Source organism: Hemicordylus capensis, chromosome 5 (genome assembly GCF_027244095.1).
Source record: "Hemicordylus capensis ecotype Gifberg chromosome 5, rHemCap1.1.pri, whole genome shotgun sequence".
Taxonomy (NCBI): domain Eukaryota; kingdom Metazoa; phylum Chordata; class Lepidosauria; order Squamata; family Cordylidae; genus Hemicordylus; species Hemicordylus capensis.
This window is the reverse complement of record NC_069661.1, coordinates 49,648,107-49,675,802: the sequence shown is the minus strand read 5'-3', so window position 1 is coordinate 49,675,802 and position 27,696 is coordinate 49,648,107. Positions and strand designations below refer to the sequence as shown.

Below are 27,696 nucleotides of genomic sequence, written 5' to 3'. Positions count from 1 at the left end.
CCAGATGGCATCCACCCGAAAATCTTTAAAGAAATCAAATGTGAAATTGCCAGTCTCCTTGCAAAAATATGTAATTTGTCCCTACGATCAAGCTCCTGTATCAGAGGACTGGAAAGTAGCCAATGTAACACCAATTTTCAAAAAGGGATCCAGGAAATTACAAGCTGGTTAGCTGAACATGTGTGCTGGGCAAATTGATGGAAAGCATTCTCAAGGATAAAATTGTTAAGCATATAGAAGAACAGGCCCTTCTAAAGGAGAACCAGCATGGCTTCTGCAAAAGTAAATCTTGTCTCACTTTTGGAGTTCTTTGAGAATTTCAACAGGCATGTGAATAAAGCTTATCCAGTTGACATGGGATACTTGGACTTTCAAAAAGCTTTCGACTAAGTACCTCATTGAAAATTCTTGAGAAAACGTAGCAGTCATGGGATATGGGGACAGGTTCAATTGTGGATTGGTAACTGGTTGAAGGATAGGTATAAATGATAGTTCTCTAAGTGGAGGAAAGAAAGAAATTGGTTTCCCCAGGGACCTATACTGGGACCAGTGCATTTTAATTGATTCATAGATGATCTAGAAGTTGGGATAAGCAATGAGGTGGCCAAATTTGTAGATGACACCAAACTATTTAGGGTGGTGAAATCCAAAACAGATTTCAAGGAGCTCCAAAGGGATCTCCCCAAACTGGGGGAGTGGGCAATAAAATGGGAGATACAGTTCAATGTTAGCAAGTGTAAAGTGATAAATATCCCCCCACCCCCACTTCACATATACTCTTATGGAGTCTGAGCTGTCAATGACTGACCAGGGGAGATATCTTGGGGTTGTGGTGGACAGCTTTGAAAGAGTCAACACAATGTGTGGCAGCTGTGAACAAGGCCAACTCCATGCTTGGAATCATTAGGAAAGGTTTTGAAAATAAAACTGCTAATATCATAATGCCCTTATACAAATCCATGGTATGGCCACATTTGGAGTACTGTGTAAAGTTCTGGTCACCATACCTTGAAAATGGCATTATGGAACTGGAAAAGGTACAGAAGCAGGCAACCAAGATCGTTGGGGGCTTAGAGCACCTTCCTTAAATGATAAAGTTACAATACCTGGGGCTTTTTAGTTTAGAAAGATGATTGAGGAGCAACATGATAAAGAGATCTATAAAACTATGCATGGTGTGGAGAGAAATTTTTCTTCCTCTCATAACACTAGAATCAGGAGTCATCCCATGAAACTGATTGCCAACAAATTTAGGACTGAAAAAAGGAAGTACATTTTCACATAATACATAATCTATGGAATTTTCTGCCACAAGATATGGTGACAGCCACCAGCCTGGATGGCTTTTAAGAACATTTTAGATAAATTCACAGAGAATAAGTCTATCAATGGCTACTAGTCTGAGGACTATAGGCTACCCCCTGCCTCAGAGGCAAGATGCCTCTAAATACCAGTTCCAGGGGAGCAACAGCAGGAGGGCATGACATCAGCTCTTGCCTGTGGGCTTTCTGGAGGCATCTGGTGGGCCACTGTGATGATGTTGGACTAGATAGGCCTTGGACCTAATCCAGTAGGGCTACTCTTATGAGTGTGCACGTGCAAGAGGGGGCTTAGAGACAGCTAGTTGCCAGGCATGGAAGATGATCAAAGAATGGCATCAGTATTGATAGTGTGATGTGCTCGCTTGATGATTTTCAGTTCCAAATTAAAGGGCAACAGTGGAGTAAAGTTTTGTCTGTTGTGAGTTGATGCTTTGACCATGGAATTAGGAAAAGGGTGATGGAACAGAAAGGGATGGCAGAGAGATGTGGAGGCAAAGAAGAAGGAATAGATGGCAGGAGATGTGAAGCAACACAGGAAACTCTTATACCGAGTCAAACCATTGGTTCATCTACCTCAGTATTACTGACACTAGCTGGGAACAGCTCTCCCAAGTTTTCAGATGACTGCCTTTCCTAGCCCCATCTGGAGCTACCAAGGATGGTATCTCCAGATGTTATCTCCAAAACATGCCAAGCAGGTGCTCTTGCACTGAGCTACAGAAGTAGGAGCCAAAGATGGTGGGGCTGCTACTTCACTGGGTGGCATGGTACGCTGCATTAGAGCAGAGGAATCATAGTTCCAAGGAAGATAGGAAATCAGGAAGTCTTATGATAAAGACTGTAGTCAGTGGAGAGATCTGACTGGCTGCCAAGCTCATTTGATTAATAGTTCTGCCAACAAAGTGAAAGCTCTTCCTAACACTACTGCTGCAGCAAAGAACCACCTAGGGAGGCCATGTGATTCAAGGTGGTGGTTTTGACCTTTAAAGCCCTTAACTGCTTAGGGCTAAGCTACCCAAGTGGAGAGAGGTGGTCTTGTAGTAGCAAGCATGAATTGTCACCTTTGTTAAGCAGGGCCAACCCTGGTTTGCATTTGAATGGGAGACATGTATGAGCGCTGTAAGATATACCCTAGGAATACTTGCATGCAGAAAGTTCAAAGTTCCCTCCCCGGCATCTCTAAGATAGGGCTGAGAGAGACTCCTTCTTGCAACCTTGGGGAAGCTACTGCCAGTCTGTGTAGACAATACTGAGCTAGAAGAACCAATGGTCTTGGCTTGATCTAAGGCAGTTTTCCATGTACCTGAAGGACCACCTATTCCTATATAGATGTGCCCAGCCTGTGAGATCATGTAAAAAGGCTCTCCTGCACATCTCAGTGCTTCCTGAAGCATAGTTGTCTGTAATGCCTGGGCAAACCTCCTCAGTAGTGGCTGTGGAGGCTACTGATTTTGTGTTTCTAGTGTGTTATTTTTGTTGTAAGCTACAATAATGAACTGACCTGTGAATGGCAGCGTGTAAGATTTTTTAAATATATAAATAGAAGGTAGTGACATATAGACTCTTGAAGGTTGAAGGGCAGAGATTTCTTTTTGCACTACCATTTTGATTGAGGGGAATAACAAGCAGTCACATCTCTCTTTCTTCACTCCTTTAGCAGAGATTGTTGATTCCTCAGGGATTGGTAAGTTCTACATCAAGTCCAGTTTGAGGTTGAAGTTGGTGGGGTCAGTGTAGGAATGGACTAAGGCGCTCCAATGTCCACAGCTCCCAGTGACATGTGAGGCCACAGAAGGCACAAATAGTAAGGGGCTGAATCTCAACAGAGATTTGGCAACAGCACTTGAAATTTGAGGCAAGGAATCAGTGGCCTGAACACTTTCTCCTGAGGATGTCATGAGGCCTGACCAATCAATTACATGTTTGGTAGCATTGGCAAAGTGGACACAGGATTCCTCTTTGTTTTCTTCAGGGGAGAGAAGACAACAATCGTGCTTGTCAACTGAGAATTTTCCTCCATAAATCTTGCACTTTAAAAAAAAAAAAGCTACAAGCCTAAGAGCTACAAGCCTATGGCCACAGCTGGGAAAGATGACAGGAGAGGGAGGGCATAGTAGAAATACAAATGGGGGGGGAAAGGAGATAGAACAGAAGAGGAGGAATAAAGTGAAATCATTTAGGAGGCAAACTCATTTGGTCAGTAGTTTTGCAAACAAAGTGAAAGTTCTTCCTAATGCTGCAGCAGTCAAAGATGAACTGAGGGAGGCAGCATAGGCCATGCCAGTTGGACGTGCAATCTGGTTTCATCACATGGCTCAGGCCGAACTCTGGAAACTGAGCTCGAGAAAGTCCCTCACAAGGTTTTGTGCGGGCCTTGATGTCTTGTTGGGAAGGAGGGAGGGAGGGAGAGAGAAATGCAGTTAAAATGCTACCTACCCATGTGGGAATGTTGTTGCTGCATGTTTGAATTGACCCCACAGGCAAAGTACTAGTAGTACCTGGTAGAGGAGCTGTTGACTGCTTAACACACACACCCTTCCCAAATTTATGGCCTTGGGTAGAAAGATCCCCTTTCCCTCTCATTCCATTACCATCCCTCAGTTTAAAAGTGGGTTTGTGAATCTAACCTTGGAAGAGGTGGTGGCTTATGAATACAACACATTTGAGCTTCTGTTACCCAAAAAGCAAAGAATGCAGATAGGACACCTGTAATGAAACTGACTTGCCCACCTCATGGTCCCTAGGCATGCACTTTCCCCTGCATCTGACCACTCGTACTTTCCTATTATCTCTCTTTCAGCAGGGTAAGCCACCACCTCTTCCAATGTTACATTCACATACCCACTTTTAAAACAGAGGGATGGGAATGGAATGAGGGTGGGAAAGGGGATCTTTCTACTCGAGTACTCACCAAGTACTCAACCAGTATGCATGAAGGACTTTCTAGCTATGATAGCCCTCAGTGGTACAATCGCAGACAGGGAGAAGAAACAAAGTTCAGCAAACCCCATACAGGATTTGTGCAAGCTTGTTGTAGAATAAAGGCAGCATAGGTTTCTTTGCAATTGTCTCCAATCAGCTGGAAATAATATGTACTAATTTTCAAACAGTGGCTGCCCAAGGAAAGATCAGGAAGCTCTAAAATACAGTAATTGTGTCCAGGTCAACCTTTTGAATATTCAGGAAGTGTCTGTGGACATGCAAGAGCAGCAATACCCATTTTGAGTAACTATAACTTTTGTCCCCCAGAATCTAGCCCTATTACTCAAAAGTACCACTCTGAATACTCTTTAACTAGCAACAATGTTTACTTTATCTCCATACAGCATCTGCTAAAAAAAACTCCTGAAATTCTGCAAGGTTATGCAACCCACAGTGTAAGAATAAAATTTCACAATAAATTATTTTGGCTGCAGTATTAAATCCCTGGTCATAAGTAGTTTCATTCATTGCAACAAAGTCCAAGCATTTAGATTAACTGTAATATAAGTGTCATTACAAAAGATTAAAGAAAAATGCTTAAACCACACAGTACACACAATTGATTTTTTGTATTTTTATAAAATCTGCAAAGATACCACAAATTATGCATTCTAAAAGCTAAATATGCACACATTTCATTCAAAGAAATGAAAGTAAATATATTTCTTTTATATACAGTTTAAATCCAAATTTACAATTGCATCATTTTCATGGAGGTGGCGGCATAGGTTGAACACAGGTTTGAGATGTATAACTTAAGAACACTGAAAAGATGCTATATAAAATGTATCATCAATTCCTAGTTTCTTTTCAAAATAGAGCAGTTCTAAAAGGCTATTTTTTGTGTAGAAATTACTGGGAAGTCCATTTATATTCATATACAAATATGCACATATTCATAATTGTTCTATTCAGATTCACAAGGCAACTGACAGAAAAAATACAATGGACTTCAACCATATCTGCTATAGAAATCCATTAAAACTAATGTTGGATCATTTAGGATATCTCCCAGTAATAAGGCATCAAACAGTGTTAGGTTTTACTTGTAGAAAGTTACCTGAAGGCTGCTAAGTATCTGTTTTGCTGTAGAGAGTAAAAATTCATCTATTCCTACCACTCCTTCAATTTTAAGGAAGGAGGCCTTCAATTTCTTTATTCTAAGTATTTTAAATCACAACAAACTAATACGAAATGACAAGTTGATGTATTCTGTTAACCTCCACCTCCCAATGTAAGTTAATTAATATTTAAGGAAAGTGATGTTTTGGCCAAATTCAATTGGTTTTGGATAGCAGAATGTGAAATTTTAAAAACTTTATTCAAGCTCATTCTGACACAACTTTTTAAAAAATAGAATGACTGCTAAATGTGTTTCTAATTCCCCTTTAAATTAAAAGTGTCAAATATTAGTGTTAAAAATTAAAAACAATCTCTTCTTGCAGCACAACACTTATAGAAGAGAAATTAAATGTAAAACACAAGTACCTCCTTAACTGGAGGGTGATTTGAGAACCATCTGTCATTTTATCCACCTGCTTAAAACTGTAGATTTAAAGTTTACTAAGTTTGACAATGCAGTCATTCCCCTTCCCCTCTGCAATCTACTTTTGCTGAAGTACAAATAAGAACCAGCATAAAAAGAAAAAACACCCTTTAAACCAAATAAATGGATTCTTATCTCAAGACTCCATACTCAACCCCAAAATTACAGATATCCTGAAATTAAAGAACTAGAAAGCAAAATAACAGAACAGAATCCAGCACCCAAGAAACGTGCACAGTCCTATACATCATGGAGTGTGCATGTACTATTACAAAAAGATGTTAGATGCATTTACCAGCTTAAATCCTCTTTTTGGCTTTTGTAAGTAGAAATAATAATGGAAACCGTGAATGAAAATAGCTTTGCAAGTTACATGAGTATACCATTACTTCTTTAAGAAGTATGAGCTGAAATGTAAGGCATCCCAAAGTATTTTTTCCTTTAGTAGTGGAATGCAGTTCTTGTAAACAATAGGTCAGGGACACCACCACCAAGACCAAAAGGTATTTTCCTAGGACCTCTTTGATGATCCCCAAACTCAGTACAATTGATCAAGGGGAAGTATTTGGAACTTAATCTTGTGAGAAAGCAAATGCAATTCTTTGTTTTCCTATACATTTGTTTTTAATCAAGCTTTAAAATAGCTCTCCCTGAAGATCCTTGAGCTAAAATACTGCCGTTAGGAGCTGACCTCAAGATTCAATCTAAATGAAAGTCTACTGCTCAGATATGTCACTTCTTGATTTTGTGGCAGTATTGTTCTGATGTACGCTGTTACTCAACTCCTGTACAGTATTTGTAGTGGGAAAGTTTATTGGGACCCGCACCTGAGAGGCAGCTGTGGAATTACCAGCAAGGATCTTGGAAGAATAATTAGACTGATGTCGATGATCACTCTCCTCACCAGTTGAATGCCTTTTCCTCCCAGATTCTTCACTAATTGGAGGCTGAAAGAGAGAATGGACATGTAGCATAGTAATCTAAATAGAAGTGGAGTGTTTCTGGGCCCCTACAAAAAAGTTGTGTTTAGTTAGAAGTCAGTTGAATCCCAAGAATACAATAAAGTACCAAAAACTTAATAAATTTCAGATCTCTTATCTAAATTTCACAGGATTCTGGTGCCGATAGTTCCAACACACCAGGAGCTGTTTCTTGAATAGCATATGTGTGCCTGCCAGGTTTGTAAAGTAGCTATCGAATGCAACATGTCAACTTTGTTCTCTTTTAATCGAAGATCTACACGGCTCCATCAGTCACTGGCTCACATCCTAATAAACTGTGCATGCCTTGAGAGACTACAGGGATGTGCCAGGAGCCCTTGACGAACTCTCCCAGTCCTGCCACATGTGTGCTGTTGTACAAGAGCTTTAGAGTCTGGAGCATTCCTCATGCTCTCTAAGATTGGAAACACCATCGTAGAGGATCAGCAACATGTTTCTGATTTTATAGAGTGTTTCCAGAGTGTGGAAAGCATTCCAAATTCTAAGGGCTCTTGCACAACAGTGCATAGGCAGGGAGATTGGGAGAAACTGTATGAGGGCTCCTGGCACATTCCTGCAATCCCTTGAAGTGTGCACGCTTTGTCAGTATGTCAGACACTGTCTAGCATTCAAGACATATTCTGCAGATAATATGCATTTATTTTTGGTACCTTATGGGTTGGTAGGGCTTGCTGGCGCTCTCCCTTCCTTTATTTTCACTGGTCTGATCAACATTTTCAAGACTAGCCCCTTCACATGCTGAATAGGTTGCCCAAGTCTTATATAAGACAGGACACCTCCAGCTTCTAAATATCAGGTGCAGGGGAGCAACAGCAGGAGAGAGGGCATGCCCTCACCCCTTGTCTGTGGGCTTCCCAGAAGCATCTGGTGGGCCACTATGTGAAACAGGATGCTGGACCAGATAGGCCCTAGTTCTTATCCAGCAGGGCTGTTAAGTTCTTAGTTCCAATTCTTCATTAACCCAGATTCAGTAGCTAGGTACAGGAGACTGTTGCATGTCTAAATAAGGCAAAATTTGTGTTGTGAAAATGAAGTGCTACATACTTTCACACCATGGTCACAGTTAGCTGCAGTCTGCTCATCCACGCCATTTGTGTGGCCATTCCCAATGGTGAATAAATTGCCTATCCACGTTTAGAGAGGCGCATATCAGTTATGGCAGCCTGAGCCATTTTGGAAGGGCGGTATATAAATCCAATAAATAAAATAATAAATAATAGCTACCCTCAAACATGACCACAGGCATTTGACCAGTTTACATCAATTTTGCATTTGTGTAATGTTTTTGTTTATCCATATACTAACTAGCTTGTAGAGATCTTGAACACTTACATCAACTCTGAAGTCTTCCAATCTTTTAAAGTTACAGAGGTATTCCTGAAGTTTGGGATCAATAGGTGGAGTTTTAGATTGTGAGTACTTTAGATAAGCCCAAAATTTTTCTAGTCCATAGAGCTGACCTAATGAAAAGAACACATTGAAATGTCTAAACAAAAGGTAAGTATGAAGTCAAGCAATATCATGACATCTCAATATGAACTAGGCATTACCAGATTCATAGTCTCTCTTTGTTTCTTCTTGGAAATCTTTGAAGATCTCTTGCCTGAATTTTTTTTCCAGTCCATAGCTGTAAAATCGGAACAAACATTCTAGACCATATCTGTAGAACAGTGAATAAGGAATAAGTTGTCAGGATACCACATAGTGCCTTTTAGCCACAATCTATTGTAACAGATCAGTACTGTAAGGTTCAGTCTTGGAACTAGTGGAACTTATTCAGCCACCCCAACTTTAATGGTGTAGACCCAAGCTTGAAGAAATGTTTACTATGCGATTGTCTGCTCCTAGTGCTTGTTTTCAACACAGAATGGAATGGAAAGTACCCAATCCTGATTGGGACCAGAGCGTGGAAGAGGAAGGCTTTACCCATCACATTGTAAACTATCATCTAGCTCAGATCTTCATCTTTTCTGCTCTCTCACACATTCACTCAACTCTCAAAATTTAGTATAGGCAATTGCCTTGTTCCTCAGTGAGTGTGCTACACCCACAATTGAAGAGGACAGTTATCAAAAAGTACAAACAAACAAAATAGAATATTTTACAGGAGGGCTTTGGATGCAATGAAAAATGTCTGGAGAAAATATATTACTGTCTTTCAACAGCTATTTGTAGTCAACTAGTGGGGCTCTGAGGCTGTCAGGTGGAACAGACAACAGTTAGCTGAGGTTGAAGAGAAGGGCAACATCCCTAAATGTAACCCTGGTGGTGCCCAGAACCTGATGTCAGTTGTACCTGTTGAACGGAACAGGAACAATTACTATGCCAAAACATTAAACATAAGGGAGTGGAAAAGTTGCCAGAAAGCCCAACACACTCATATTTCGTTTCAAAAGAGGAAACAAGACAACAGGTGGTGGTGGGACTGATTACATGGAACCTGAAAACAGAGCCAGAATAATCCAATTTCTTCAGAATGCTTGGAGGTTATTTAAAATCACTATAATAGGAACTACGATATAATGAATCCCACAGATTAGCAAAGGCATAAAACAAGAGGATGCCAGCATGGTTTACAAGCAAAGTTAAGGAAATTATCCAAGGAAAGACTGTTTCCTTCAGAAAACCAATGCCTTGCCAATATAAGAACAAGGAGTACAAGCACTGGCAAAACCAATGTGAGTTACTAAAGTGATAAAAGAATTTGAGGCACCATATTGCTAAAACACATCAGATCCAATAGTAAAATATTATATAAATAAGCCAGAAGCAGGAAACCAACCAGGCAGGTGGTGGATTTTTAATTCAACAATGTGAAAGGTGAATAGGGAAATTACAGAAAAGCTGAACAAACTGTATGTACTGGGTACATGGGAATACAACACAGAAGAAAAAACCTTGCTGAAGGTTTTTGGAAGGAACAACAATTTTCATGCTAGGAATCATTAAGAAAGCAATTCAAATTGCCAGTAATTAATGCCTTTATATAGAATCTATGTTGCAATCAGAATCTGAATATGTACACAATTCTGGTCACACAATCTCAAAAAGGGTGTCAGAGCTGGAAAAGCTACCAAAAAGGGCAATCAAAAAGATCAAATGGTGAGAGCACTTTCCTACACAGAAAGCGAAAGCATTTTAGATGTCCCAAGGCCATACTACTCGCATCTATGGCCATATACTACCTTGAATGTGCACAATCTCATCTGATCTTGGAAGCTAAGCAGTACTTGGAGGGAGACTGCCTGGGAATACAGTGTGCTGTAGGCTTACAGCAAGGAGATCTGGTCTTGTGGTAGCAAGCATAAATTGTCCTCTTTGCTAAGCAGGGTCCACCCTGGTTGCATCTGAATGGGATAATACATGTGAGCACGAAGATATTGGGAAGAGCGCTTGCGTGCGTAAAGTTCCAAGTTCCCTCCTAGGCATCTCCAAACTAGGGCTGAAAGAGACTCCTGCTGCAACCTTGGATAAGCCACTGCCAGTCTGAAGAAAATGCTGAGCTAGATGCACCAATGGTCTGACTCAGCATAAGACAGTTTCCTAGTTCTGGTTTATGGAAAGACCACAATGGTGGAAGGCATACATGATGGTGGTTTATAAAATTATGTATGATATAAAGAAAGTGGATAGAAAACATATTCCTTTTCTCGTAACAAGAAGAAAGTACTTCACGCAATGAATACATATGTTATGAAAGGTAGCACAGGATGTGGTAAAAGTCACTAGCCTAGATAGCTTTGAAAAGTGATTAGATAAATTTGAGACTTGTTTATCAAGAGCCATTAACCAGGATAGCTAAGTTAATCCTGCAAGATAAGAGCAGTATGATTCTAAATCAGGCCTGCTCAACTTTGGCCCCTCAGCTGTTTTGGGACTACAACTCCCATAATTGCCAGCCACAGTGGCTAATAGCCAGGGACTATGGGAATTGTAGGCCAACATCTGCAGGAGGGCCGAAGTTGAGCAGGCCTGTTCTAAATACAAGCTGCTTGGGTCAGTGGGGGAAATGTCAGGGTGTACTACTATATTCATGTTCTGCTTGAAGGCTTCTGGAACCATTTGAGTGACCTCTGGTAGAAACAAGATGCTGGACTAAAATTATCCTTCATTTGATTCAGTAGGGCTAAACAGTTTGCTCACCTGTAACTATTGATCTGGAAGTGATCTCTTGCATAAAGGTAGGTTCTGCACCTGCGCGGGAATTGACTAGCTCCTCGAAGCACTTAGCCCCACCCCTTGCACGTGGTGCGTTTTCTCAGGTTGGGCAGGCTTGCATTTTTTCCTCAGTTCATGGAGGACTGACATTGGAATTCAAACGTGGCATGGAAGCAGTGTACATTTCCACAAGGAAAGTAGTGTCTTTTTTTACTCTGCAAACATACGTACATATTGTCACTTCGCATACTGCAGTGGGGCTGGTGGGAAGGTCTTATGACTAAAACGGATCACTTCTAGATCAATAGTTACAGGTGAGCAACCTGTTTATCTGGATTGTGATCCAATGCACTCAAAAGAGTGGGTGACTAACGAGCTGTCAGTCTGGAGGCAGGTGTAGTTTCCTAAGGTAAGACCCTTTTCAGCACACCCCTCCCAAAACTGGCCTGAGCTGCAAAAAGAAAGTCCAATGTGTAATGCCTGACAAAAGATATGCTCAGAGGACCAGGTTGCTACAGTGGAGATATGTCTGAGCTTGATTCCTGCCATATGGGCAGCAGAAGTAACATAAGCCCCAGCCGAACGAGACCGAATGGTTTTAGGAGCACTTTTTTGGTGCTTGTAAGCCAGAAAAGTCAACTCCACGATCTAGTGGGGAAGCCTCTGTCTTGATATTTGGTAACCTTTCAGATTACCCTTTTAACTTACAAAAAGCCATTTTGTCTTTCTCTGTGGCTTGGTCAGTTTAAAATAGAAGAGGAGAGCATGTCTCACATCCAGGGATTGCAATGAGCACTCAAGAGGCGTCGTGGGATTCTGGAAGAAGGTAGGTAAGACAATATCACTATTAATATGGAAGTCAGTGACCACTTTAGGCCTGAATTCAGAGCCCAACTAAAGTACCACTTTGTCCTCATGCAACTTTGCATAGGGGACATCTGTTCGAAGAGCATTTAGTTCACTGATGCAGCAAGCTGACGTTATGGCTAATAAAAAGGCTGTTTTCAGCGTTACTAATTTAGGTGGTGCCATAGCCATGGGCTCGAATGGAGACTCCATCAGGGCTGATAGGACAAGGGATAGGCTTCATTGATCAGTGGGCTGCCGGATAGGTGGGTAAAGATTGTTTAACCCCTTAAGGAATCTCTTAGAGTCCGGATGAGAGAAGGCAGTTTTCCCATCCCATCCGGGATGGTGAGCAGAAATAGAGGCCAGGTGATCTTTGATGGAAACATTGGCCAGGTTATAGTGCTTCAGAGATGTGAGGTAAAGCAAGACCTCCCTGGAGTTAGTGGAACGAGGCAGGACCATGTTCCCGAGCATAAAGTCTGAACCGCTTCCAGTTACTGTTGTAGTTGAGACGAGAAGATTTCTTTCTGTTATCGAGGAGGATGTCATTCAGGATCCTATCCTCCATGAAGTCAAGTTCGGAGACCTTAGGTCGGGACGATGAAGCCTTCCATTTTCTTGCAGGAGCAGATCCTCGCATTGAGGCCGACGCCTGTGGTGACCTTTTGACAGTCTGAGTGCTTACTGAAACCATGGCTGCTGGGGCCACCATGGAGCAATAAAGATGCAGTTTGCAGATTCCTGAAGGACTTTTGATAGAGCTCTAGCATCTTCAACAAAGGATAAGGCCTGTATAGAAACCTTTGACCCCAGCTGAATTGGAAAGCATCCCCCTCTGGAGCCATGGCTGATGCCAGCCCTAGAGCAGTACTGGGGGCACTTTTTGTTCGTGAGTGTTGCAAACAGGTCAATCTCTGGTGTACCCCAGGCCCAGAACAGCAGATGGAGGTATTGAAGGTTTATCCTCAGATAAAATGAGGACCTGCTGAGATGGTCCGCCAAGATGTTCTCCACCTCCTTTGATGTGGATTGCGACTAGGCCTATGTGTCATGTTATGGCCCAAATCCAAATCTGTAGACTGAGCATGCAAAGGGAATGGGAGACCGCCCCTCCCTGATGGTTTAAGTAAGCGATCGTCATAGTATTGTCCTGGCTGATTTGGATAAGTTTGCCTGTCAGGGACAGCTGGAAGGATTTGAGAGCCTGAAACACCACCAGAAGCTCCAAGAAGTTGATGTGCCTCTGGTATTGGCTTGGTGACCACAGGCCTAGAGCTTGAAGATCCTCACAATGAGCTCCCCAGCCCTGTAAGGATGCATCTGTCATCAACCAGGCAGAAGGTTAGGGTACCTGGAAGGGGACTCCGGACAGCAGGTTGACCTGTTTTGTCTACCATTGCAGAGATACAAGGATTGGTCATGGAACTGTTGAAAAGTGTCTGCACATTGTCCACATTTGGACAAAATACAGACAAAAAGTTGAATATGCTGGAGACGTAGCTTGGCAAAGTGCACAGTGGAGTTGCACGACACCATCAGGCCCAGTAGTTTCTGAACTTTGTGGGCTTTTTGTCTGGGTTGCATCATGAAGTAAGTTACCTCCTTTTTTCGTGATGCAACTTCCTTTGTGAAATTGCCTTGATGCAGAGGAGGCGTTCTTCAGGTAGAAGTGCATGCTGCATCCGTGCATCGAGGACTGCTCCTATGTAGTCTATGCACTTAACAGGCTCTAGTCTGGACTTTGACCAGTTGACCTGAATGCCCAGATCCTCAAGTAAACAGAGGACTGTTGAGACTTGCAAAACTCTTTTTTGTTGTTGTTTTCCTTCCAGGAACCAGTCATTGAGATACGGAAAAATGGTTAGGCCCTGTGCCCAAAGGTGAACCATAATGGCGGCCATGCATTTTGTAAAAACATGGGATACCATCACCAATCCAAATGGCAGGACATTATAGTGGTAGATGTGGTGACCCACCATGACCCTCTGTGTAAACCGCCCTGAGCCATTTTTGGAAGGGTGTTATAGAAATTGAATGAACGAATGTCAGATCCAACATTGCGAACCATTTCTCCCCATGAAGGAGAGGGAGGATACTCTAATATCACCATGCAAAACTTGCACACATCCAAATGATGGTTCAGCCACCATAGGTCCATGAATGCTGTTAGGGTCTCGAACTATGGCATAGCCCATCTGGACTATGCGAAGGACTCAACGGTCTGATGTTATGTTGCACCATGCGAAGGCATGACTTGCCAGCCTGGTGTTGGAGGCGGCTGATGGTAGGTTGGAGAGAAGTCGGCGATAGTGACTCTTAAGTGAGGTGATTCAGTGGACCGACCTGCTGATCAAATATGCCATTTGTTAGAATCAGAGGGTTTAGGGTGTTGGCCCTGCAAGGCTCTAGACTTTTGGTTTGAAAGGCTTCCTTCTCAAACGTCGGTAAGGCTTGTGAAAGTCTCTCTTGTCAGTCTGCTTACAAAAGTACTACTATTGGCCATATTGGTGGTACTAAGAAGTGTACGATTGGGCAGGTGCCGAAAATGTTTTTGCCATGGATTTTGATTTCCTGATGGACTCCATAGTGGAGTCTCACAGAAATGACCCTTCCCATTGAAGGGCAAATTTTCCACTCTGTCCTTCATGCTGGGCTGCAGAGCAATGGAGTGTAGCCAAGTGTGCCTCCTCAATGCAATAGTACCAGCTAGGGTCCGAGCCTCGGTCTCTGCCAAGTGTTTGACACTGGATAACTTATCAAGTGAGGAGTGTCACTTTGGCGTGGATATCATTAAATTTTGCTAGCAACTCTTCCAGTGAGAAGTCAGTTTGCTCTTGGAAGAGATCATCCCAGAGGGAATGGGTATATTTAGCAAAGCAGACAGTATAATTAGCAATTTTCATTGCCAGGCACGAAGTGGAGTAAATCTTACATCCCAAGAAATCCAATTTATGCCCCTCTTTGTACCCTGGAGTAGTGTGTCATGTCCCAGATTTGGAGGAGGATGTGCAACCCTCCACCACTGAATTGGTGGAGGGATGCTTCAAGAGAAAATAATCTTCCTCTTCTTGAATTCTATATAAATTCTCCAGGCGTATGGAGGTCGGAGCAGAAGTTTATAGCGTTTGCCAAGCGGATTTAGCCGCCTTGGATATAACTGGCAGCATGGGAAGCTGAACAGGGTGGGTTGAAGCCATGCAACTGAAGAATTTGTAGACAAGATCTTCCCCATGTTGAGTCTGCTTTTTCAGTTCTAATCCAAGTGTCGAAGCCATTTCAGAGATTTGATGATAGTACGAATGCATCTCTTCATTTGGAGAAGCGATATCAGAGGGTAGCACTTTCAGAGGTGTCTCATCAGGGTGTTCAGATGAACTCAAGGTAGAAGATGTAGACAAATCAGTCATAGTCTTCCATGAGTATCACAGTACAAGTTCCAGAAGGGACAGGAACCTTCTTCTTAGACACCATCTGAATGGTGGAGGAAGTTGTGTCAAGCTCCATGGTCTGAGTGGAGATGCAAGAAAGTAGAATAGGATATTTTGGTACCATGACAGCCTATAAAATTGGGAGGGGTAACCTGCGTCGATGTTGAAGTCACAAAGGGAGCCGGTGGAGGCAATGGGGTGACCTGAGTCGATGTACAGACTAACGCCGTGGTCGAAGCAGACAGGTGATGAGGAGGAGTGACTTGGGTAGCCATTGATGTCGACAGTTGATGTCAAGCTTTTCAAAGCTTGTAGTCTTGGTGATCTGATGGAAGTCCAGGGGAACGTAGGTGCGCTTGCACTGCATCTCCACAATCCCCCTCACAAATCAAACCTTGTGTGGCAACATAATATCTGATGGCCCTCCAGGCGTGTGGATTAAAAGGCTGAGGTGTTGAAAGCTGGCTTGCCACAGAATAGAAGGTCTGGAAGTCTGAAGAAGTTGAAGCGGCTCGCATCTTTGGTATAGGAAAGTCCTCCTGGATGTTGAGTCTGTGGCTCAAAAAGCTGTAAAAAGCTGAGCTCGAAGGTGTACTTTTGCTAGAGTCTAGCAAGTCTGAAAGACGCTGAGCATTGCCCAGTCCCAAACTGGCTTCCATGTCATCATCCTCAACGTCGATACTAAAGGAAACTGGTGAAGGATGCAAAGCCTGTGGCGCCAGGTGAGCTGCCGGAGAAGGCGGTTGTAGCAGTGTCATATCTGGTGAGAGAGAACGCTCTCAATGTCAGGTAAACAAAGCCGTGGTCGGTACCGTCCTTTGATGTCAAGGTAGATGTTGAGGCTCAGTGTTGAGTTGTAGACAATGGGCAATCCAGGGCCACAACTTCTGGGGTCGCAGGATGTGAACAAGTTGTCGTAGGTGCTGACTGGAGCACTGTTGGGGAAGGGGTAGCTCGGGATGTAGTGGAAGCCTCCTTAGGGGCTGACTGTGTACTCTTCTCCTGATGTTTCTTATCAGGTGGCGCCTCTTCAGCATAGGAGCCCCAATGCCAGGACTTATGCCTTTTACAATGAGAAGAATCTGAAGGTGGCTTTGGTGTGGAAACTCGGGTTGAGGATTTTGAATGCTTGGCAGCATTTCCTGACTTTGGCATCATGCCCGATGTTGACTTCGACACCATACCCGATGTCAAGGGCACAGGAGCATCAATTGAGATCTAGGCATCAGAGTGCCGGGGCGGAGTCCTTCATCGTAAATGGCAGCTCTTACCCATAGTGCTCTATTTTTTCTTGTTTGATGAGAGAAAGTTAAACAAATTTTACAGGTGGAGGTGCTGTGTTCTTCCCCCTAACAAAGTAAACACAAATCATGGTCGTCCGCTGATGGGAGTTTAGTGTTGCAGCAAACACAGCACTTAAAATCTTTCTTTTCCATAATGGGATAGGGAAATAAGGGAAAGATACTTGTGTGTGAAGTAATGTCCGTTCCAAGTCCAATCCTAGGTCGTAACCAAATAAACTGTCCATCTGTTTTGACTAAGTTGAGAGTATTTAGAATAAGAATAGTCTGGTCCAATCTGAGTCATAACACATGGAAAACTAAACTACTTTTTCCAACAGAAAACTGTTGTGGTCCAAGGAGCTCACTGTCCAAGGTGCAGACACAATGGCAGTCAGCCCACCCAAACAGAGAAAATAAACCATGTGCAAGGGTGGTTAAGCACTTCAAGGAGCTAGTCAATTCTGTTCGAATGGTCCCGCGCAGGCGCAGAACCCACTCTTATGAGTGCAACAGATCATGATCCAGATCTTTAAGTTCTTCAGAAGGGATCCAGGAGAATCTGGGATACAGCTCTACTGCATACAGTTCTGGTCACCCTATCTTAAGGAGCACATTGTAGAACTGGAAAAGGTGCAGAAGAAGGAAACAAAGATCATGGGTCTTTTTAGTTTGGAAAAGAGACAACTACGGGGAGACATGATAGAGGTATATACAATTATGCATGGTGTAGAGAGAGAAATTCTTCTCCCTCCTTCACAACACTAGAACCAGGGGTCATATCCCATGAAACTGAAAATTTTCACACAGCACATAATTAAACAATCTATAGAATTCTCTGGCACGGGATGTGATGATTGCCACTAGCTTGGGGTGATGTGATGATTGCCACTAGCTAGATGATGCCTCTCAACCAGTTGCAGGGGAGCAACAGCAGGAGAGAAGGCATACCCTCACCTCTTGCAAGTGGGCTTCTCAGAGGCATCTGGTGGGCCACTGTGGGAAACAGGATGCTGGACTAGATAGGCCTTAGGCGTGATCCAGCAGGGCTGTTCTTATGTTCTTAAAAGGAGGAGAGGATGGGCAACTTCAGTCATTTGCTTTAAAATTAATCTGTGCCAACAGTTTCAGACACTCAAACATGAAAGTAATAACACAGTTAACATGTGCTTTCTTTCCTCTCTCTTGTTTATGATATTCAAGCCACTCTGACAGTAAGAAGATGTGTTATTAATCAGTCCATGTTGCTGTCAGTAAGATATTTCAATCAGTCCTTCAAGTGCTTGAAAATTGCTTATTTTGATTCTCTGAAGCAAGCTACCCAATTAGGAAGACTCTATAGATATGTGAGAGTCTATTCAGTCTCTTAAGTTAACTGGTCAGAATGTGCCCCACTATGAGATCTACATTCAAGAATCTACATTCAAGAAAACACTCCTATTGTTATGTGGCTAGTATCTATTTTTATTTGAGTATTCCACTGGGTTGGAAGTACCAAGCAGTGCAACTGATATATCTATACAAGTTGGCAATTGGGCACTGTATTTATAGATTTTACTTTACATGTCTAACAAAATACCTAACATTACCTGTAATGTTCTTTTGCATCATCTAGCGCAAGTTGCCTGAATTCTTCATACATTTTTTTGTTAAAGTGGTCTCTAAGGAAAAAGGACCAGAAACGAAAGAGTGTGTTCATTTCTTGAGATTGGCCAGTTCCCAACCGCTTCCTTTCTGAAGACAAATGAGAAATGCAAGACCGTCTGTTTAGAATTCTATTAACTGCTAGACATAAACTTTATATTAAATTATGCTGTAAAAGCATAACAGCACACACAATAAACAACGCTTTCCAAAAAAAAGAGAGTTAATTTGACTATTCAAAGTCACATACATCTCAAAATAAAGGACAGAAAGCTTACACTTCTTTCTGGACAAGAAACAGAAACTTATAACATTTACCGTTTAGGCATCTGCGGCGATATTTATGATACACTTGCTGTGTAAAACCATTTTCCTGTAGAAGCTCATGAGAAGGATGCTGAAATTTGGGAAGTGAATGAGGGGTACATCCATAACTTCCTGAAAGCGGAGCACCTTCTGATGGTGATGCATTTGAACTGCTACAAAACACAAACAAGCCTGTTAAATTTATCCAAGACTTTATAATAGATAGCTGAGTGTTCTAATTTAGCAGACGACAAATCCTGCACTGCTTACCCATTCTGAAGAACTGGCAGAACATAGAATGCTATTGTATATCAGGAAGGTTAAATTGAGAATATTTTTCTCTGATCTGCTATCAATATGCAGTGATTTCTCTCTCTCTCTCTCTCTCTCTCACACACACACACACACACACACACACACCATCAGAACATGAAATCTGTTTCCTGCATTCTGAACCAATGTACTCAAGAGAACTGCATCACATACTTTTTTCAGAATATTTGAATCTGCTCCAATTTCATCAGGTTTAGGATTTAGCTGCACAACATATGCAATGAAAAGGATTGTGTGTAACAAAGCAGATGTAGATTCATATATACTTAGAGGCCTTCCAACGTACCATGCTGGCATGCCAAGCCAGGCTTATCCCTCATAGTTATTCAAATCTGGACCATGTGACTGAAAATGGCCTTTAGTTCTGGTTCACCAAGTATGGAATACCATAACATAGCCTCCTAGCAACCACTACATCCAACAAGTCTGCATTATAAACATATATTCTACTAAATACTCAAGCAAAGTTTCAAGACCCTGAAATTAGTTACATGTTACTAGTTACATGCTACGTTCAGGCCATTAAGCCACATAATGGCACAGCGGGGAAGCAAACTGCCTAGAGAGCAGCAGGCTGTTGGTTCGAATCCCCACTGGTGTGTTTCCCAGAATATGGGAAACTCCTATATCGGGCAGCAGCGATAGAGGAAGGTGCTGAAAGCTATCATCTCATATTGCACGGGAGAAGGCAATGGTAAACTACTCCTGTATTCTACCAAGAAAACCACATGGCTTTGTGCTCACCAGGAGTCGACACCGACTCAATGGCACCTTTCCTTTCATGTTCAGGTAATGCTTACTGATCAGTCAATTTCATGCTCCTGAAAACATACACCTCCAGGTTTCCTTGGGACAATTTGAGGATTTCATGCTAATAGAATACTAGAGTTGGAAAATAACTTGGAAGCCTTCTAGTCTAACCCCCTGCTTAGTGCAGGAAACTGCTGCAGCATCCCTGACAGATGGCCACCCAACCACAGTAAACTTCTACTTTCATTGCGCGAAGTGGAATGTGCCTAGTCTAACCTATGTGACAGCAGCTACCATATTTCCCCTTAGTCTTCTGTTATCCAAGCTTAACATACCCAGCTCCTTCAACAATTCCTCTTAGGTTTTTACTTCCAGATTCCTTACTATCTTGGGATCCATTCCAGTTTATCAATATCCCTCTTAAAATGCTGGTCCCACTGTATACAGCATTCCAAGTGAGGAATACACACTCTCTCTCTCTCTCTCTATATATATATATATACCTATATCTATCTATCTATCTATCTACACACACACACACACACACACACACAAACTCTCTCTCTATGTGTGTGTGTGTGTGTATGTGTATAAACTGCTTTGAGAACTTTTGTTGAAAAGCAGTATGTAAATATAAATAGTAGTAGTAAAGTCTTAGCAGTGCAGAACAGAGGACTCTGTTAAGCAAGCCCAAGATTGCATTAGATTTTTCTCTGTGTGTGTGCCTTTCATAATAGAACAGATGTATATAACATCAGTTCCTCAGCATTTCATTGCCTCAATCACCTTTCCCCCTATTTTACTGGTCTTTGCTGTTCAGTTAACATATATTTTGCAAATACATCCAGTTTACCCACCATTCTATAAACAAAAGAATGAGACTGAATTAGTACATTAAAAATTACTACCACCTTATAGAAGATGTTCTTGGCCTGTGATCCCTGGAATCCATTACCCAGCCAACATGACTTTCTAGTGGAGGGTTTGTACTATGCCGTGTTTTCCTTTTCCTTCGTGTCTATAATAAAACAAAAACAAAAACACATAACATATTTTCCTGATGTGACTAGAGACACTTTTCTGAAGAATCACAACCTAATTAAAGTCAAGTTTCATAAAATTTCTCACTATATATCATGCATTATGAGGTCATAAAGTTGAGCATCACTACCCAACTACCTAGCCTTAACAAGAAGTTGACAGTGTGACTATTATACTTTCATGGTGGGTTGAATAGTTTTGATCAAATCCAATATTTCTTCCTACACTAGAAGAAAACATGAGTTGCAGGCATTTAAAGAACATTTCAAAAGCTGTGTACCCTGGTGGTAAGAAACAGTATGTTTTAAGATTCAGAAGCCTATGAATATTTTTAGTTACCTTAACATCAATGGATCTTGCTTCTTTAACCACAGGATAGAATCTTGGTGTTTTGTTGGGATCTTGCAGTCTTGGTGTACGAGGTGTTTTAGGTGTTCTGGTTGGATGGACTCTAGGAGATTCAGGGACAGCTGTTGGCAGTGAGCGAGCCACTGTTGTTGGAGGTACTTCTTGAATTCCAAACAATTTACAAGCCAGTTCTTCAGTTAAATCTAAACAGAAAGACCAGAATTATTTATTTATTGTTAAATTTATACACCACCTTTCATTAAAACAATCCCAAGATGGGTCACACAAAAATTAAAACAAGATTACAAAAAATACACAATTAAAATATAAGCTAAAATATAAAAACACAGATCTGACTAAAAAGATTTAAAATACAAGCATAAAATAATCATACTTCTGCCTTCTCGAGAAAGGGACGCAGCTGGTGCACTAGCCAAACCCACGCAAAGGCACCCCTGGCAGCCGCCTCCAACTGAGCTTCCAAAAGCAGAGCTGGGTCCAGCAATACCCTCAAGCTGCATACTTGCTCCTTCAAGGGGAGTGCAACCCCATCCAGAACCGGTAGAATCTCCTCATCCCAATTGGCTCTCCTACTGACCAACATTACCTCCATTTTGTCTGGATTCAGTCTCAGTTTATTAGCCCACATCCAACCCATCATGGCCTCCAGCCCCCGATTCAGAACATCCACTGCCTCCCTAGGATCAGTTGACACGGAGAGATAGAGCTGAGTGTCATCTGCATATTGCTGACAACTCAGTCCAAGTCCCTGGATGACCTCTCCCAGTAGTTTCAGATAGATGCATTATGTACAAAGAATGAACATAAAGCACTTTGCAGGCAGTCTTGTGCCTGGAAAAAATGGATTTAATAAAAGATAATACTTTGCATTAGTATGGTGCTTTTGAGTGTTCAAAATACTTCACATGTATTATTTTCTTGTATTCTACAAGGTAAGTATTAGACTCAATTATCAATATTATCATCCCTATCTAGCAGCAATGGTTGTACATCCATTTTAAAAAAGGAGAGATTCAAACTCAGGAAGCCCCAATTCACAACCTAGGTTCATAATCACTATGCTACACTAGCACTCTTTACAATTAGTTCACATTTTACAAAAAACGGAGTGTTCAAACTTGCCTGTTAGTTATTATACTTATTTGGTGGACAACTGCCAACACACTGTCCTCTCCCATCTCCAGCCAAAAGGAAGTAAATGTGGAAAGGGGTAATACTTACTAGTCTGCTCTGGGCCAATTTTTTCCTCTATGAGTTAGTTAAATTCTGTACAATAAATGAACTAGAATAATTTAACGTGCTAGAACCCAATTAATGCTTTTTGACTGGGGCTAGAAAGCACCCAATGTTCAGATCTTTGTCCAGCAAGCAATAAACAAGTTACATTTTTAGAAATCTTTGTTAAGACCACATTGGACCATTATCCAAGGTGGATAATAAGGTACAATTTGGGATTTTTTAAAAAATAAAAGTTTAAAGTTATAGTGGCTGATGTAATGAATTGTTAGGAGGCTCTTCAAGGATGCAAGGTAGGCCCTCATGCAACTGTTCCAGTCCTCTGAGTGCCCTGTTGTGCCACTGGGCAGAACTTCCCAGCTCTGCCGGCATTCCAGAAGCACTTTTAAGAGAGGAAACATGTAACACTTTGTCAGGATGTCAGGCAGTACCTTAAAAAAAAAACCCACCTTGATTTTACAAAATCTTAGTTTTATTTTTGTTCTTTGGTAATAAAATATACTGAGTTAAAGGCTGCTTTCCTATGTAAAAGAGAACCATCTGAGGGGGAAGATTATTATGACAAAATAAGTCATACGTATTACGGATATACAACACTGGATCCAGAGACTATAAATCATCACAGATACTAACATCCAAGAGATGTCATCCTATATCTCACTCAGCCCATATGGATGATCTTGTACTCCTGTTCTATGCCCTCCAACTACTGAATTCTACAGAACGTTCAGTTCTCAAATTATGACTATTTAGGATTTTACTGAACAGCAGACACACTTCCCAACTCATCATGAAACCCTGATTTTCCATATCTACCAGTTCGTTCTTTGAAGAAAATAATCTAGACATTAGTTACAGCCCATACTACCCCCGTTTATTCAAAAGTCCCACTTTGTTCAATGGGTCTTCTCTGAAAGTATGCACAGGATTGTAGCTTTAATCTTCAAGGACATGCTCCTGCTTTGTATCTTTCTACACATGAAGAAAGCCAAATCAGGGGCGTAACTACCATTAGGTAAGGGGAGGCGTCGTCTTGGGGCCCCACTACCTTGAGGGGCCTCCCAGAGGCACATCACATGACTCACCGCCCACCCGTGTTGCACCCCCTATGAATTATGTTGCGTCTCTTGGAGACCGGCAGGAGCAGAGAGTAAAAGAAACTCAATTCAATGTAAACTAAGTATTCACCGTATTCATAATGGGGATGTGAGTGTGAGTGCACTATATATTGTGAAGTGTGTTTGTGTGTGTATATCAGTGGGGGGCCCATTTTAAAATCTTGTCTCTGGGCCCACTCCAACCTTGCTACGCCCCTGAGCCAAATAGTATCTGATATTTAAGCATAGTTCTGCAGGAACATATGCTGCATTGCCAAAGGTTTTACATAATGCTCAGAGTTGTAAAAAGGTTCTGTTTTGCTGCAACTGATATGTTTTAAATTGTTATAGCAACCAGTTAGTGTATTTGCTCTTTTTCAAGAAATATGTCCATTTCAAAATAAAAAAACTTGATTCAAACTTCCTTTTTTTCTTGGTGACTTAAACTACCTTTTAAAAAAGAACATACCAAGCAAGGCTTACATTCTACAACTTTGATGAATTAGGTACATTAATCAAATGTACATAATTCTCATATTTTGCATATTTACTATTCTGCAGATTTATTCTAATGTTGCTACTCATGGTAGTGGGGCAAGCAACTAGGCAGAGAATTACAACACCACTAACCCCTAGAAATCTTGTTTGTTTAGAGCTTTCCTAACTTGTCTTCAAGGCATTTGTTTTTTTTAAGTTGCTAGGGTGTTTTTAAAGAAGTGTTTAAGAAAAATTATATTTGCATATAAATATAAAAACCATGAAAATATCTATCAAATGCCACATCTGAGAGTATGATAACACACAGTATGATAATTAAGCCATCAGGTTGAAAAATGAGCAGAGAGATTAAGCAGAAAGAAAGAAAGTACGTAAGTAAGTAAGTTTTGGTTGTATAATTAGACACATTCAACCAGCTCAGTTGCATTGGAGATATCAGCAAGCACTCTGCATATACTTTCTAGCATATATTCACAATCAGAAGTGCTAGAAGGAACTATCATGAAGGTGTGGTTACCTTATTAATGGCAACCAGAACTGAAGTTTCTAGTAAAAAGATTTTTTTTAAAAACTAAATATAGCTGAACAGCTGAACAGGATTTGGAGTCTTATGGTAAACTTAACAAAAATATTTTCAATATCTGTCTATGCATATGTAAGTTTTCGTTTTAAAATCATTTTATTATTCAGAAACACATATATAAAATAACACAAAAGATCCATCATAATAAGTTAAAGTTATTAAATGCTACAAAAATAAGACAGAAATATGGTAATTCTAGACCCCCAACCAACACACCACTTTATGTAATTTGTATTCATCCCATTAGATCAAGAACCCATTTGCTCCCTAGACAGAACCAGATTTTAAACTGTTACAAAATATAAATAGTCTTTAGTGTTTCAGGTCTCTTATAGTTTATAGTCGTACTTCTGTCAATAAAACTTAAAAATGGTAACCATGTTACTAGGAAAGTATCAATATTACTCAGATTTATTGAAAATCTGAACCAGAATCTTTTTATTCTTTGGTAGCTATAATGCAAGTGTAAAACACAATTTCACCACTTTTTCTCCAACATAAAGAATAATTATGTTGCCATTTCAATTTATTGAAAAGGCTAGAAACCTGCTTTTTAAAAAAAGTGATTTTCAGGAAGCTTAATTCTGGCCTTCCAACACCATATACTGTAGAGCTGCAGTGCACGCACACAGAGTTCTCCCTATATCTCCCCCCCTCCTCAAGAAACTAAATTCTGCAGCAAACAAACTGGAATAAACAGAACAACATTTATCTAAGCTTATACTCCTTGTGCCCAGAGGCGTATCTAGGGAAAATAGCGCCTAGGGCAAGCACTGAAATTGCGCCCCCTGTCCAAGCATCTGACACCCATCTTTCAGATAACTTTACCATAATATCAGCTGAAAAATACAAGTCAGGCTCGTTAATCTGTTAATATTTCAAAAACTATTTAGCAGTGGACTTAGCCAGATCAAAAAATGCTGGAAAACTACAAATTTCAGTATGCTGGGGCTCATGAAATACCCAAATACTATGTGGAGGTGTACTTGGAAAACTTGAAGTGCCTGTCTAATTCTCTACTATGCATTGTAGCATCACTATTACATAAGTTTTAAAAATAAATGGAGAATTTGACTTTCCCCAGATACTCTGAAAATAATGAAAGGATATGCAGAGTAAACTGTGTCACTGCTTGGAATATATTCTAGTCTTTCATAAAGACAGTTAAAATGAGAGAAAGAGAGCAAGAAACTCCCAGTGGGCCTTAATATTAAGGATTTCACACTGATTCAAAGACAAACTCACCATTAATAGCCATATTATTAAGACATCACATTTAACTCACTTATCACAAGAAGCAAAGTAAGAGCAAATGAATACAATCCTAGCTCATAAGCGTCAGGTCAGTATTCACAAGCCCTGATTCTCTGTACATAGTGCCAATCTGAATATGTGTACAGTGTCTTATATTATATTAATTTTTTTATTTTTTTTAACCTGTAGCCCCTTTGGGGGGCTTCCTAAAGTCTGTGGGGTTTTTTTTTTGCAAAGGTTTCCCCTCATCCCGCTGGCCTCTAGGGCCTCACAGGTACCATTTGAGCATGTGCGGTGGCCAATTTTTAAAATAATCTTTTTTCCCCCAAGGCTACTGAAAACAAAATGTCCACCGTGCATGCTCAAATGGCCTCTGCAAGGCCTGGCATGACCTAGGGCCTCACAGAGGCCATTTGAGCATGCACGGTGGCCATTTTGTTTTTGGCAGCCATTTTTTAATTTTTTAATTTTTTTTTAAAAAATGGCGCCACCCTTCAAGTGGCACCCGGGGCACGTGCCCTGCCTGCCCCACCCTAGATACGCCCCTGCTTGTGCCTTCCCAGACTCACATTTCACAGAAAATTTCACCAAAGTAACTACATAAGCAGCCCTCTCTCTTCAGTATTTAACGATCCGCATTTCAAAAGCAAATATATCAAGTGCCAAGTGTGTAAATATATCAAGTGCCAAGTGTTTAAAATCCTAACATGAATATATACCTTGCTGAGATCTTGGAGGACCTGGAGGAACTTCCTGATTTGGATCTGTTATAAGCTCAGGCGTAAGATTGTCAAACTCTTCTTTACTGATGAAATTTAACTTCTTAAAATTTTCAACTTCTTGCTGAAATTGATTTTAAAAAAGAATAGCAAAGATAATAGTTCACAGAAATAAAGTAATTCAACTTGAATCATTTGTTCAGAAGCTTATCATACATTTTTTACTCAACAAGGTAGAACCACCAATATATGAAAGTAATCTCAACTGGAAATGCAGTGTGATGAAAATCTGTTACACGCAAAACACAAAGTATTACAACAGGAAGAAAACCAGCTTTTCCAGGTTCATATCCTATGTCTCAAGTAGGAATAGTTGCAAATACAGAAACATTTTTAAAAACTGGCTACCGTCTGCTTTCCTAATGAAAGCTCTCCACCTTCTTCATTATCCAATAACAAAGTAAATGATGCCAAGCTTCTCTCCACTCCAATTTACCAAATGCTGAATAACTAAAACCTGACATTTTTCTCACACTAGGTCCTCAAAATAGCATCACAAAGTCCTATTCCTGTTTTCAAAGTCAGTTCACGTGATAATTTGAGAGCATATCCTGATCTAAAATTCTGCACCTAAGTGTTTTTGAAAATTTTTACTGTAATGTTATGTACTACAGTTATGAGAATGAATATTAGTCCCTCCCCACAATACTGCTTTTAGTTTTTCAATTAGCTCATATATAGTCACTGAGAGCATTTCTTCATCCCTGCACAGCTAACAATGCAAGCACAAGATTGGCAAACACATCACCACAAGACTGCACTACAAATAGTTAGCCTTGGAATACCAAGCATGAATTTTATCTACATGGATATTTTTATTGAAAGTTTTGTTCAGAAAGGAGCACTGATTACTCATTGTGAAGGCTTCTTCTTGCTGCTGGATTTGAGAACATCTCACATGTCACATCCTTCCCATGTATCTCCAGAGGGCATGACTATGGTAATCAAGCAAAGCTTTATAAGTCTGAGAAGGAGAAACCCCACACAGTTCTGATTAGCCAAGTCCAAGGTACAGAAAGAAGGAAAAAACAGGTTGCTTACCTGTAACAGGTGATCTGGTAGTGATCCGTTGAGTCCATAAGTGAATGGGTTCTGCGCCTGCGCAGGCACCTCTCGGGCCGACTAGGTAGCTCCTCGCGACGCCCAACCGCCTTTCTGCACGTGCTCCTGCATTCCATCTATATAGTGCGGTTGGGCGTCTTCCGTTAGTTTTCTGTGCAGACCGCCTTGTATGCGCAAT

The 27,696-nt window shown here is 41.1% G+C and overlaps 1 protein-coding gene across 7 annotated transcripts in view; it reads right to left on the bottom strand.

Annotated features, from left to right (window-relative positions):
• Positions 1 to 4,782: 4,782 nt before the first annotated feature.
• Positions 4,783 to 27,696, bottom strand: part of LARP1B (La ribonucleoprotein 1B) — a 91,864-nt gene continuing 68,950 nt past the window's right edge. For all 7 annotated transcript variants that reach the window (XM_053254126.1, XM_053254129.1, XM_053254125.1 and 4 more), the window contains 8 exons: positions 26,397 to 26,520; positions 20,980 to 21,191; positions 20,511 to 20,617; positions 18,529 to 18,689; positions 18,156 to 18,300; positions 8,402 to 8,511; positions 8,184 to 8,311; positions 4,783 to 6,797 (listed from right to left, as the gene is read on the bottom strand). In XM_053254126.1, the coding sequence (XP_053110101.1) occupies positions 6,567 to 6,797; positions 8,184 to 8,311; positions 8,402 to 8,511; positions 18,156 to 18,300; positions 18,529 to 18,689; positions 20,511 to 20,617; positions 20,980 to 21,191; positions 26,397 to 26,520 (1,218 nt within the window). In that variant the 3' untranslated portion in view covers positions 4,783 to 6,566. The remainder of the gene's footprint in view (positions 6,798 to 8,183; positions 8,312 to 8,401; positions 8,512 to 18,155; positions 18,301 to 18,528; positions 18,690 to 20,510; positions 20,618 to 20,979; positions 21,192 to 26,396; positions 26,521 to 27,696) is intronic.